This window comes from Halictus rubicundus, unplaced genomic scaffold (genome assembly GCF_050948215.1).
Source record: "Halictus rubicundus isolate RS-2024b unplaced genomic scaffold, iyHalRubi1_principal scaffold0651, whole genome shotgun sequence".
In the NCBI taxonomy this organism is placed as follows: Eukaryota; Metazoa; Arthropoda; class Insecta; order Hymenoptera; family Halictidae; genus Halictus; species Halictus rubicundus.
The window spans coordinates 20,739-35,612 of NW_027489192.1; the positions used below are offsets into that span (position 1 = coordinate 20,739).

At 47.5% G+C, this 14,874-nt stretch overlaps 2 protein-coding genes across 2 annotated transcripts; both read left to right on the forward strand.

Annotated features, from left to right (window-relative positions):
* The first annotated feature begins 1,356 nt into the window (after nucleotides 1-1,356).
* Nucleotides 1,357-2,275, forward strand: LOC143364532 (uncharacterized). The gene is made up of 2 exons (XM_076804824.1): nucleotides 1,357-1,447; nucleotides 1,566-2,275. Exons 1-2 carry the CDS (start codon nucleotides 1,381-1,383, stop codon nucleotides 2,255-2,257), a joined length of 759 nt encoding a protein of 252 aa, XP_076660939.1. The 5' UTR covers nucleotides 1,357-1,380; the 3' UTR covers nucleotides 2,258-2,275.
* A 4,457-nt stretch (nucleotides 2,276-6,732) lies between these two features.
* Nucleotides 6,733-7,651, forward strand: LOC143364531 (uncharacterized). The gene is made up of 2 exons (XM_076804823.1): nucleotides 6,733-6,823; nucleotides 6,942-7,651. Exons 1-2 carry the CDS (start codon nucleotides 6,757-6,759, stop codon nucleotides 7,631-7,633), a joined length of 759 nt encoding a protein of 252 aa, XP_076660938.1. The 5' UTR covers nucleotides 6,733-6,756; the 3' UTR covers nucleotides 7,634-7,651.
* Nucleotides 7,652-14,874: the final 7,223 nt, after the last annotated feature.

Sequence of the window (14,874 nt, forward strand, 5' to 3'; positions counted from 1 at the left end):
CCGAAATATTCTCGTTTATCTGGACGATATACTGGTACTCTCCACCGATTTCAAGGAACACCTCGAGGACTTGAGAGCAGTTTTCAACAGGCTTCGACAATTTGGTCTCCGAATGAATCGACAGAAATGTCGTCTCGGATGCCCAAAAATCAAATACCTTGGACATGTATTAACAGCGGAAGGCATACATCCCGATTCGGAAAAGGTCAAGGCGATTCAATGTATGGCTACACCGGCGAACTTGAAACAACTTATTTCGTTTTTGCAAACTTGTTCATGGTATAGGCGATTTGTACCAAATTTCGCCACAGTTGCCCAACCTTTGACACAGCTAACAAAGAAAAAGGCAACCTGGGAGTGGACGACGAGCCAACAACAAGCCTTCGAGCACCTGAAAGGAGCCCTTACGAGCCCGCCAATCCTGCGATATGCCGACGAGAACCAGCCCTTCATCATACGCACCGATGCCAGCGCCTACGCCATAGGAGCGGTCCTGTTACAGGGCGAGAAGGAAACGGAACATCCCATTGAATATGCCAGCAGATTACTGACGTCGGCGGAACGCAACTATTCAACCACAGAAAAAGAGGCACTAGCAGTAGTCTGGGCCGTCGACAAATTCCGAGGTTACATCGAAGGAACTTCTGTCACTATTGCCACGGACCATCAACCCCTGAAATGGCTGATGTCTTTGCGTTCTCCCAGCGGTCGTCTCGCCCGATGGGCATTGTTACTTCAACCATATTGTCCTAATATACAATATATTCCAGGTCGATGCAATGTTGTTGCCGATATGTTATCTAGACTACCAAGCGAGCCATGGAACGAAGAAAACAGAGCAGAGGTCGCAGAGATTTCCGTTGACGTACCGGCACGAGGACCAGCAGTAACCCGAGAGGAACAATTAAAAGACGAGGCCCTGAAAACTATAATCGAAGCACTAGAATCGACTACGCGAGACGACGAAATGACCAAGTGGTCCATGAAGGGATATCTGGTCAACAACGGAGTACTCTATCGACACGCTCCAAATGTGGACATGGAAGAAGCACAGCTGGTTGTACCTTCGCACGAAAGAAAGGAAATTCTTCGAGCGTACCACGACGATGCCACTGCGGGTCATTATGGAGCACAACGTACGCTACACCGAATAATCAGCCGATACTTTTGGCCAGGAATAAGCCGGGAAATCGCAGACTACGTCCAAGCCTGCGTGGAGTGCCAGAGGTATAAAGCGAATAACTTAAAACCAGCCGGTTTGTTACAGACGCCCGTTATGCAGCAAAGATTCGAAGTGATCGCCATGGACCTCTTTGGGCCTTTGCCGTCCACGACGAAAGAGAATCGATGGATTTTCATCGTAGAAGATACAGCCTCACGATGGGTAGAACTGTTTCCATTGCAGCAGGCCACGGCGGAAGCCTGTGCAGAGGTCCTCATCAACGAAGTTATGCTTCGGTTTGGGATGCCACGACGAATAATCAGCGACAATGGCACTCAATTCGTCAGCGGGGTCATGCAGCAGGTAGCCCATTGTTTTGGGCTGCATCAGGCTTTCACCCCAGTCTATCATCCCGAGGCCAATCCGGTGGAACGGAAGAACCGTGATCTGAAGGCGCAGCTTGGAATCTACGTCGGTAGGGATCACGCTACGTGGGACGAGAGGCTGCCAACCATCCGATTCGCAATGAACTCGGCCAGATGCGTGACGACCGGGTACTCAGCAGCCTACCTTACTTTCGGGAGAGAGTTGAGGACTCCCGATGACGCCAATCGGGACTTGAGGGCCATCATCCAAGCAGAAAATTTCCTGCCGGAAATTACTCCAAAGCTGCTGACGCTGGCAGACACGATGCAGGTGGCCCAGCAGAACCAAGAACGACAGCAGGAGCAGAGGAAGGAGTATGCCGACCAACGACGCCGGCCCAACCCTGGATACGAGAGAGGAGACCTGGTGTGGGTAACCACTCACACCCTCAGCAGGCGAGAGCGGAACTACACATCAAAGTTTGCACCAAAGAGGGATGGACCATACGTGGTGAAGCGCCGCGTGGGTTCCAACAGCTACGAGATCGAGACCCGTGATGACCAGCCTGTATGCGTAGGGGTGTACCACACCTCGGCGCTAAGGCCTTACAACGGGGCACGAGCAGAACCACCAGAGCCAGTAACATCCATCCGCAAACGGGGACGACCTCGTAAGCAGCGTGAGGGCCCATCAATGGAGCACCCAAGGAAGCAAACGAGGCGCAGATGAAGGAATTCCTGGACTACTTGTCGGGACGCCGTCGTGTCCAGAGGGGGAGTCTGTAACGCGACGGGGAAACAATAAAGCGTCAAGACCCCTCGTCACCCCCCCGATGTAACAGAAGAATTGCGCCGAGGCAGCGTGGCCGGCGGTTCAAGGGGAACCGCGGGGTCTGGAACCTTCTAGACCCCTAGTAACGCGTTATTGATAAAGATAGCAACGAGTCCATATAAATATCGGTAGATTACCGCGGAGTAGGCACTCTTGCTGCACCTGTAGGAGAGGACGAGGTAAGACCACGGCCGCCTACAGGATGGGAGAGTACGAAGCAATGCTATCGGACGCCCAGCAGCAGGGCTGCACCTGTGGGAGAGGACGAGTCAGACCACGGCCGCCCACAGGACGGGAGAGTACGAAGCAATGCTATCGGACGCCCAGCAGCCCAGGAGAGGACAGGGGTTGCACCTGGACGCCTCTCTGGATACATGGGAGAGGACGGCCATGAAGGCCGGCCGCCCGCCGAGAGGAAAGAACAGGGTAGCTTCCTGGCCGCCTGAGAGTAGGGACGCCTGGTTCCTCTGTACGTTTCGGAGAGGACGGCCATGAAGGCCGGCCGCCGATCGGACATGAGAAAACAGGCGAAACCGCGTCGTCATCGTATTCCCAGAGGGAGAGTACGGTTGAAATAAACCGGACGCCCGATGGTGGTATCGCGTATTATATAAAATCTTTTCCTAAATTAATCGTTGCTAACTTTGTCTCTCACTCTTTAGAAAGAATCTATTTTATAACAAAACCTATCTCCTCATCCTTTGTACTAACGTGTTTGGAAAATATATCCTATGTCTCCAGATATTCCGACTCCTGTCATTCCGCAACCACCGCAATCCTTTACGTTACAAAATGTTGTCGCCCAACGTGCAGGCCGAGGCTCACGACCAGAACTCCGACTCCACCTCCAATCCTGACCTGAGTCCCAGTCCAACGGTCCAGTTTTCTCCGAGCCAGTTCTCACAACTCCTCGGATCGTTACACGATAAGACACCTAGTTGTCAAAGAAGCTTTACGAGATGCAGGGAACGCTTCGACGGCTCTCATGACTACATGAGAGTCAGTGCGTTCATCGCCGCTGTATCGATATTTAAAGATATCGAAAATATTAGCGATGAAAACGCATTAAAAGGACTTCCACTGCTCTTCGAGGGACATGCAGCTGTCTGGTGGCGGGGTGTACGAGCATCCGTCTCATCATGGAAAGAAGCATTGGAGACAATAAAGTCGACCTTCGCACCTCGACGTCCCGCGTATCAGGTGTACACGGAGTTGTTCCGGACTACACAGGATTCAAATACCCCGACGGATCTTTTTATTAGTCGGAAACGGGCCCAGTTGGCAGAATTACCAAACCCGCACCCGGAGACGGTCCAGATCGATATGATATACGGTCTCCTTCGTCTTCCGCTCCGGAAAAAGATTCCCCGGGAATCGGTGAAAACATTCACCGAGTTGATCAAGCGTGCCCGAGATGTAGAAGACCTCGAGAAGGAGGATCAAGGTAAAACCCATCACCGTCGGACGGGCGGAATATTCGTCGAACCATATCCCAGGGATCACCGCCGCTGCAATATTTGCCGCCGTCCAGGACACACCACCACTGAATGTCGTTTCCGAAAGAACAACATATCAGGACCGAAACCGACGACCGTCGCAACAATGTTACAGCCGAGACTCTCACAGCCCCAGGGAAGTCGCACTCCGTTGCAATGCTACGGATGCGGAAAACCGGGAGTTGTACGCAGCAAATGCCCGGACTGCTCGAAGACGACCACACCACCTACTTCCGCAGCATTTTGCACGGTAAATGCATCAATGCAACCACGACAGCGACCAGCGGTCGACGTCACCATCGCCGGAGAAAAGGGACAGGCCTTCTTCGATACGGGAGCGAAGTGCAGCGTGGCAAGCCAAAACCTATACTTCCTGCTGATGAAAAAGGGACACGTTTTCGAGGAACGGAGAATGGAAGTCGCGTTGGCAGACGGAAATCCGCGCATACAGAGTGTTAAAGCCGCTCGGATGGAAGTAGAGCTTCGTGGTCGCCGCCTTTGGACCACCTTCGTCGTCTTGCCGGAAGGAAGGGACAACCGAACCTTACTGGGCGTCGACTTCATCGAAGACGCTGGAGTTGTGTTGAACGTTCCGCAGCGAATATGGCACTTCGTAGACGCACCGAAACAACTACACGATTTCCAGGGAGAAGTTCCGGTCGGGAATGCACCTTTCGGCAAGGGGGAGACAGGGACCCCTCTATCATCTTTAAAAGCAGATCTAGTTCGTGAGATGCAGGAGTTCGCGGAACCGCCACCAGAATGTTTGAGCCCGATCCGTGAAGACGCGAAGGGAGTCAGTGCATTCCTACGCGAGGAAACCGAGGTGGATGAGCCAGTGTCGAACAACCATTGGCTAAATATCGACTCATTATTTGAACGATGCATTCGAACATTTGAAACAAGGATGGACATCTCGACCGTTGACATTGGAGAAATTAGGGAGGACGAGGCGGTAAGTACCTCTCCAGATGAAAAACAAGAACTCCACAAATTATTGCAAGAACACGCCGACTTATTTCAAACAGAAGCACCACCGACAGCGGAAGCTGTCCATCGAATAGACACCGGGGACCACGCCCCAATCGCTGTGCCACCGTACCGCATACCACCTGCGAAGAGGGAATTGCTGCGCACAGAAATAGAGAAAATGATTAAAGCAGAAATCATCGAGGAATGCGAATCACCATGGGCCGCACCCGTAGTTCTGGTGCCCAAAAGGGACGGCAGTATTCGGGTTTGCGTGGATTATCGCAAGCTCAACGCTGTTACCGTTACGGATTCGTATCCTTTGCCGCGGATCGACGACCTGCTCCATTCGGCTAAGAGAACGGGTTTCATGTCTGCGCTGGACCTACAATCAGGTTATTGGCAGATTGGTGTACGAAACGAAGACCAAGACAAGACTGCTTTCACAACGCCTTTCGGAATTTTCCGGTTCAAACGGATGCCGTTTGGATTGAAGAACGCACCGGCTACCTTTCAACGCCTTATGGATCGGATGAGAGCTGGATTGGGAGGCCGAAATATTCTCGTTTATCTGGACGATATACTGGTACTCTCCACCGATTTCAAGGAACACCTCGAGGACTTGAGAGCAGTTTTCAACAGGCTTCGACAATTTGGTCTCCGAATGAATCGACAGAAATGTCGTCTCGGATGCCCAAAAATCAAATACCTTGGACATGTATTAACAGCGGAAGGCATACATCCCGATTCGGAAAAGGTCAAGGCGATTCAATGTATGGCTACACCGGCGAACTTGAAACAACTTATTTCGTTTTTGCAAACTTGTTCATGGTATAGGCGATTTGTACCAAATTTCGCCACAGTTGCCCAACCTTTGACACAGCTAACAAAGAAAAAGGCAACCTGGGAGTGGACGACGAGCCAACAACAAGCCTTCGAGCACCTGAAAGGAGCCCTTACGAGCCCGCCAATCCTGCGATATGCCGACGAGAACCAGCCCTTCATCATACGCACCGATGCCAGCGCCTACGCCATAGGAGCGGTCCTGTTACAGGGCGAGAAGGAAACGGAACATCCCATTGAATATGCCAGCAGATTACTGACGTCGGCGGAACGCAACTATTCAACCACAGAAAAAGAGGCACTAGCAGTAGTCTGGGCCGTCGACAAATTCCGAGGTTACATCGAAGGAACTTCTGTCACTATTGCCACGGACCATCAACCCCTGAAATGGCTGATGTCTTTGCGTTCTCCCAGCGGTCGTCTCGCCCGATGGGCATTGTTACTTCAACCATATTGTCCTAATATACAATATATTCCAGGTCGATGCAATGTTGTTGCCGATATGTTATCTAGACTACCAAGCGAGCCATGGAACGAAGAAAACAGAGCAGAGGTCGCAGAGATTTCCGTTGACGTACCGGCACGAGGACCAGCAGTAACCCGAGAGGAACAATTAAAAGACGAGGCCCTGAAAACTATAATCGAAGCACTAGAATCGACTACGCGAGACGACGAAATGACCAAGTGGTCCATGAAGGGATATCTGGTCAACAACGGAGTACTCTATCGACACGCTCCAAATGTGGACATGGAAGAAGCACAGCTGGTTGTACCTTCGCACGAAAGAAAGGAAATTCTTCGAGCGTACCACGACGATGCCACTGCGGGTCATTATGGAGCACAACGTACGCTACACCGAATAATCAGCCGATACTTTTGGCCAGGAATAAGCCGGGAAATCGCAGACTACGTCCAAGCCTGCGTGGAGTGCCAGAGGTATAAAGCGAATAACTTAAAACCAGCCGGTTTGTTACAGACGCCCGTTATGCAGCAAAGATTCGAAGTGATCGCCATGGACCTCTTTGGGCCTTTGCCGTCCACGACGAAAGAGAATCGATGGATTTTCATCGTAGAAGATACAGCCTCACGATGGGTAGAACTGTTTCCATTGCAGCAGGCCACGGCGGAAGCCTGTGCAGAGGTCCTCATCAACGAAGTTATGCTTCGGTTTGGGATGCCACGACGAATAATCAGCGACAATGGCACTCAATTCGTCAGCGGGGTCATGCAGCAGGTAGCCCATTGTTTTGGGCTGCATCAGGCTTTCACCCCAGTCTATCATCCCGAGGCCAATCCGGTGGAACGGAAGAACCGTGATCTGAAGGCGCAGCTTGGAATCTACGTCGGTAGGGATCACGCTACGTGGGACGAGAGGCTGCCAACCATCCGATTCGCAATGAACTCGGCCAGATGCGTGACGACCGGGTACTCAGCAGCCTACCTTACTTTCGGGAGAGAGTTGAGGACTCCCGATGACGCCAATCGGGACTTGAGGGCCATCATCCAAGCAGAAAATTTCCTGCCGGAAATTACTCCAAAGCTGCTGACGCTGGCAGACACGATGCAGGTGGCCCAGCAGAACCAAGAACGACAGCAGGAGCAGAGGAAGGAGTATGCCGACCAACGACGCCGGCCCAACCCTGGATACGAGAGAGGAGACCTGGTGTGGGTAACCACTCACACCCTCAGCAGGCGAGAGCGGAACTACACATCAAAGTTTGCACCAAAGAGGGATGGACCATACGTGGTGAAGCGCCGCGTGGGTTCCAACAGCTACGAGATCGAGACCCGTGATGACCAGCCTGTATGCGTAGGGGTGTACCACACCTCGGCGCTAAGGCCTTACAACGGGGCACGAGCAGAACCACCAGAGCCAGTAACATCCATCCGCAAACGGGGACGACCTCGTAAGCAGCGTGAGGGCCCATCAATGGAGCACCCAAGGAAGCAAACGAGGCGCAGATGAAGGAATTCCTGGACTACTTGTCGGGACGCCGTCGTGTCCAGAGGGGGAGTCTGTAACGCGACGGGGAAACAATAAAGCGTCAAGACCCCTCGTCACCCCCCCGATGTAACAGAAGAATTGCGCCGAGGCAGCGTGGCCGGCGGTTCAAGGGGAACCGCGGGGTCTGGAACCTTCTAGACCCCTAGTAACGCGTTATTGATAAAGATAGCAACGAGTCCATATAAATATCGGTAGATTACCGCGGAGTAGGCACTCTTGCTGCACCTGTAGGAGAGGACGAGGTAAGACCACGGCCGCCTACAGGATGGGAGAGTACGAAGCAATGCTATCGGACGCCCAGCAGCAGGGCTGCACCTGTGGGAGAGGACGAGTCAGACCACGGCCGCCCACAGGACGGGAGAGTACGAAGCAATGCTATCGGACGCCCAGCAGCCCAGGAGAGGACAGGGGTTGCACCTGGACGCCTCTCTGGATACATGGGAGAGGACGGCCATGAAGGCCGGCCGCCCGCCGAGAGGAAAGAACAGGGTAGCTTCCTGGCCGCCTGAGAGTAGGGACGCCTGGTTCCTCTGTACGTTTCGGAGAGGACGGCCATGAAGGCCGGCCGCCGATCGGACATGAGAAAACAGGCGAAACCGCGTCGTCATCGTATTCCCAGAGGGAGAGTACGGTTGAAATAAACCGGACGCCCGATGGTGGTATCGCGTATTATATAAAATCTTTTCCTAAATTAATCGTTGCTAACTTTGTCTCTCACTCTTTAGAAAGAATCTATTTTATAACAAAACCTATCTCCTCATCCTTTGTACTAACGTGTTTGGAAAATATATCCTATGTCTCCAGATATTCCGACTCCTGTCATTCCGCAACCACCGCAATCCTTTACGTTACATATTGTAATTTGTAACCGTTTTATTCTCCTTCTTTGTGTTACTGCCGTGTCTTTCTACGCGGTCGTCCCGACGCGTCCGAGCGGTCTCGCCCGCTGTATCGAGGTCCGTCGCAACACCCGTACACGCTGCCGATCTCTCGGGACGCGCACACGAATGCCGACTCGTGCGAGGCTACGATCGCTCAGCCAACCCTGAGAAGATCATTCGCGATCACTTTGCAGCGGGTCAGAATGATCTCCGGTGATGGAGGAGCGACCTTGACCGCATCCAAACCTTGTCGTCGCGACTCCGCCGGACGACTGGGTCGTCGTAACACCCATACACCAAGCCGAGGCTTCGGGGAGTATGCACGGATGACGACTCGTACAAGACCTTAGCTCACCCGGCCAACCCTGAGGACTGCCCCGTCGTCACTATTCAGTGGGTTCGGGTGCACTCCGGTGTTGGTGGAATGAACCAGGCAATACGGAACCCGTCCCCGACCGGCCGCGCCTCCACGCGACGTCGTGGACGCACGCAGACCACGCGCACGCTGTCGCCTCCACACGAAGAAGGCGCGTGAGAGAAAACGTATCAATGTTGAGTTTCCGATAGAGAAATAGGGACGGTTACGACCCTAGTAAGATAAGGTTCGTGCCTCCAGACACTGGAAGACGGAGAGGTTCAAACTAACTTTGAATCATTCGGAGACGATGTTGGAGGTAGAAATAAGATATATTCTGGTTTTCGTTATATGTACAGTAACCGCAATACGACGGTTGCTAGATCAATGCTGTTCGCAATTCGCGCCTAATCGATCGCGACTTCGTAGAATCGCGCCATCGCGTAGGCAGTTACCCGAGCCATGTCCTGGCTCCACGTCTGGGTCCCTTTCTTATACTTTAATCGTACGTTACTCACGTCACGCTGTCCCGGAGGTTACGCGTTCTCGTCGTGATTCTCCGAACGAACGTGAGTCGTCGTAGCATACGAGCACTAGCTGATTACTCAGGAAAAGTGCCCGAATGACGACACGTACGAGGCGTCGGTCAGACAGCCGACCCTGAGGATCGCCTCCGTCGTCACTAGTCAGTGGATTCGGAGGCGTTCCGGTGTCGGTGGAATGACGTTAACCGCACTGACTCGGTACGAAATATACCGCGAAGCTCCGCACGGAGATATACCGAAACGAGCAAGAAAATTAACTTCCCTTTGTGGAGAATACGACTCGAGACCGATACAGTTTCCTTCGTCTCGTTGTAGTTATTATTTGATTAATCGCTACGGCCGTTGATTGCCGCCTGTAGGACTTTATGGACCCGTGTCGTGCGGTTTGTACGACACTTCCTCAGTTTGAGGTTATCGCGAGATGAAGGAACGCAGTCGGTTTGACTGTATCGCTCCTGAGTCGGTTTGACTCGCTCGCTGCGTACCGGACAGCCCGAAATTCCCAAACCCGAACAAGCTCGCGCCCAGACGTAGAGTGGCCTAATTCTGTCGCGCATCGACCTCATTCGATCCGTATCGCGTGGGGATCGATGCGCGCGCACGCTAATTAGTGGGGAATCCTGCGATCCTTCATTAAGAGAAGGATGACAGGACGACCAGGGACGTCGTGGTGGGGGTCCGCGTTGCTCATGCGACACGCCGCCCGATCGATATGTAATCGATACGGTTACAAATTTATAATTCAGATCTTCGAATTGCAATGGAGTACAATTACAAAATACTTTGTAATTAAATTACATCAATTACGAATTACGATGTAATCAAATTATAATTAAAAATTAAAAAATAATAATGTAATAAGTAATAAGACGTTGAACAATCCATGCGAAGGTTTCAAACAGAAGGAATTTATTATTTATAAATTTATAATATCTGAACAGAAATAACTTCTGCGTTACAAATTTTTCAAATTCCAAACATGAATATAAGGAATAAAGGAAAAAATAACGACAATTATCTAATGGGACTCATTAAACAAACATTAATACTATATGTAAGTAAAATGATATACATTATCTAATAACAAAAAACTGAAAAAAGGAACGTTTTTTTTAAATTATAGATAACTATATTAATGTATTTAATCATTTTTGACGGACGTGTTCCGAATTAATAATGAATCGAAAATAAATTATGGAAGGTAGGAAACTGTTTCACACCAACAACCCCTTCGCAATACTTGCTTTAACTACTGTAACGATGTAAAGGAAACAATATTTCCTATTAACTTCTTCTGTGTTAAGTTTTGAGCGTAAAATAATTTAAGAAGCCAGAAGACTTCGCGGAACTCTCCGCGGTAAGTTCGAGAGTTAATACTATAGACCGTAAAGTTTCATAAACGCCTGTTTCCCAGACGCCGGATTAATCGTACTCTGTTCTACTTACTTCAATATCCACCAAACGAGAGAGGTTGGTAGGCCAAGATCCAGGTTGATTCATTAAAAATAGCCCTAAAAGTCCTTTAAAAAACCTCACTGTCTCCAAATCTTTGTCGGTGATAAATAAATAAAATTATTTATTCGGCCTTATGTTTGCGTAGCTCTAAGTACACATTTAATGTAACACAAACACAACAGGACATAAGAACAATCCGATAGTTAAGTTACCAATCCACTTTACCATCACACGTACCTTCCCGCACTCATCATATCCCGCTAAACACCTCACCCTAAACGGCGCGACGACGCACAGTGGGCAATTTGGACGAAATCGGATTCAAAATCAAAGAACTTTCGATAGAAATGAGGTAGAGCGATGAAATTTTTTTTTAAATGAAAGCTGAAACTTTGTAGAATATGGGAAAAATAGAGAGATTATTACCATCCAATCATTTCAACGAAAAAATGACTTCATTAGTTTTTGTCACAAAAATCTATTTTTTACAAAATCCTGAGATCGAAGACAAATTTTGAGACCAGATTTGAAATCAGCGTGAAAAAATCTATGGGAAATGATGTATAGCATGTTAGAAAAAATTTTTTTCCGGGCGTGGTATTGAAAAAACTAACATTTTCTTGAATTTGTGCGCGTTTAACGAATTTTCTCGAGGTTAAAAAACGTTCGGACCACAATCTCTCTATTTTTCCCATATTCTACTAAGTTTCAGCTTTCATTTAAAAAAAATTTCATCGCTCTACCTCATTCCTATCGAAAGTTCCTTGATTTCGAATCCGATTTCGTCCAAATGGCCCACTGTGCGACGCTCGGCAGTAGGTCATCGTGTCCCTCGATTCCCACTCCTTGCCTTAACGCTTCCTACCCCACCATTCATTCATGACCAGACTCACCCTCGCTCCACTGACCCACTTCGCACCGCACTCCTGACCAACAGAAATAAATCCCCTGGAGGACGCCCGCCCGAATCACGCTGAAAAATGCCACGAATATGTTGGTAAAAGTTTCATAAAAAAATTACGAAAAATAAAGAAGTTTTGCAATTGGATTAGTAGTGGTCTTCTGGTCTCACTCCGATATAGCCGCCAATGTGTGGCACACTCCTCGGCGACGACAGCTCTCGAGCTTCGCTGTCCGCTTGTCCGTGCAACTTTATATCGGAGACGGATATTCCTTCCGTTTGAACGTCAGTCGCGATTGTATGTCATAGGTTTCTTATGACTTTCAAACGGTATGAATCTTAGGTTTCCAGCGTGCCCTGTGTATCTCAAATGGGACGCTCGGTGAGAACCACCGATTTCGTATCAGTGTCAGTAAAAAGAACAGCGGGACTGACATACAACGAGATTTCACTGTATTCGAGAGCCGAAGGCAGCGCCACCATTTATCTTACGGTGAATCCCGACAGATACTCGCTACGGAAATGTATCTTTGATTTTCGACGTATGATTTTCAGCGTAACTTTGAGATTTATTCGAGGCTCGATGTAAGAAGATGATTTATCCAATTTCTTTATTCGTGACGAGTATTTGGAATAGATGAAAATCACATGTTTCTTTTATTCGTATTTTTATTTGATTTTGTTACGGGACGAGGAACGATAAAGCGTCTAGACCCCTCTCCCCCCCCCCCCCCCCGATGTAACAGAAGAATTGCTCCGAGGCAGCGTGCCCGGCGATTTGAGGGAGACCGCGGGGTCTGGAACTCATATTTCGAAAATAAATCATTCGACTTTTTTTTTTATTTTGATAAATCCAGGAAAGGTCAGACTATTCTATTTGAACAATAAAACAATTGAATCATTCAACATTAACTTCCCTTTTAAAATATTATTTTATTTGAACTGTGTAATAACGATCGCATTACGAACGCTGCAAATAATCTTGTTTTATCTACTATCCGTTTACCTTATTTGATTTTCCGGAAATGGATTCACAGTGACGTTCGCTGAAATTGTCGCGCGTGTATGGCAATCACTATTTCATTCGTGCAATAAAAAATTCAAATTGATTTTGCACACGTATTCATTCGATATTATAAAGCGTCGAACGATTCAGAGAGAAATTCTTCATGTTGCTGTAACCGTATGTTTCTCACATTTCGTAAGAAGACGTCTTCCGTTTAACCCTTTGCACTCGAGTGGTGACTCTGAAGCACCACTAGAAATTGTTGTGGCATTATTTCAAAGAAATTACAAAAAATTTTACAAAATATTTGTTACATTACAAAATTTCTATTTAATAGATTACTAAACATTTAAATATTATATGTAGAAATCGGATCAGTTTCGTATGAATAAAATGAAAATATTGTAAGACGGAAGAAAAATTTAGTTTTAGATTGAAAATAGCGCCGAGTGCAAAGAGTTAACAATTTGTTACAGCTTAAAAGTTATAAAAATCTTATTACTTATCTTATATACTTAAAAAATTTTTAAAAAAAGTTGTAAAAATCAAGCGTGCGCAACAAGTTCTAGCAACTCGTGGCGGTAATCGATATTATGGACGTAGTCACCAGACTAACGCTTGTTCCCGATCAAAGGGCCTAGCCGGTGATTTAAACTACACACCCTCAGGGGTTTTTCAATCATTAATGAACCATTCGAAAGCTGTCAAAGAAAAATCCCTCTGAATAAAATGCAACCCCCTAGCATGCCCGTGAGGGTAGTTACAGGGTAAATTGGATTTCGCACTTTTCCGCGCATTTTCCGCACCTCGATGCTACCTAAAATTCTGGAAAAAATGTGGCATATTTTACATCCTAAAGTGCGGTTTTGAGAATTTTTCAGATTTTTTTGTTGCAAACTGTGGTCGTAAAAAATGAAAAACGTCAAAAAATCGGAAAAATGCAGATTTCTCAAAAATATGAAAACATGCTATTCTACTTTTTAGTACCTAAAAGTTTTTTTAAAAATTGAAATTAACAATGTTTATAACCATTTCTTTATAAAAAAAATTGTGACTTCTTTTCAAAGTGGCGCAGAATTTGTAATTTGTTAATTTTTTTTTTTTTAATTTAGGTTCATGCAAAGCGTATTATTATATATTAACGAAAAACTTTTGGATTTGTGATTTCAGATAATTAGAACGACCTGTGTGTTGCACAGCGCATTTTAGAGGAGCCAAATCCAAGCAGCTGCTGCTCAGTTATTTATGAATATTTTTATAATCTCAAAATTGATATAGGTTGTCTAGATGTTACACAATAACATGCAATTTTTTGTAAATAAAGAAATATTGTGCTCTCTTCAAAACAAATTCGAGAAGAAACGCTTGTTTGCTTGACCCTCCCCCCTTAAGGGAGCCGGCAGGCATTTGGCCTTGACTGTCACGCTATGTTATCCTGTGCCTTTTTTCTAGACATTTTACGTCTTAAATAAGTAAGTAATCAATTAAAAATGCATACCACCGTGTTTGTACATGTCTTCGCTACGTCTGTATAGAGCCCTTTTTTCGATACGAACACTAAATCTCGCGAAATTAAGAGAATCTCTCAGCGGCAGCCATCTTGTGACGTCATACTTGCTTCAGAATTCGAATTTTCTGCCGAATATTGTTAATTACTCCCCGATGAGGTAGAAATTCGAAATTTGGGCTCTATACAGACATAAATTGGACTTTTAGGAAACACAAGTGACCACTTTTAAACTGCTCATTGCAATATTGAAGCGATAGTTTGAAAAGGTTTTGACCCATGTATAAGCATATGGATTTCAAACCCTGCCGGCCCCCTTGTAAGCAAAGACGAGAAACGAGAAGAGTTGGCACGAGAAACTCGTTGGTACTAGGGCTGTTACTTTGCTTCGAAGGTCGAAGATTTCGAAGCTTCCGGTGATGAAAATCGAAGGATCGACACTTCGAAACTTCGAACCTTCGATTCGTTTCCAGTTAACGGATAAAAGGAATAAATTTTCATAATTTGTTTCTATATTCACCATCTGAATTATTTCACTAATTTATTGTTAAG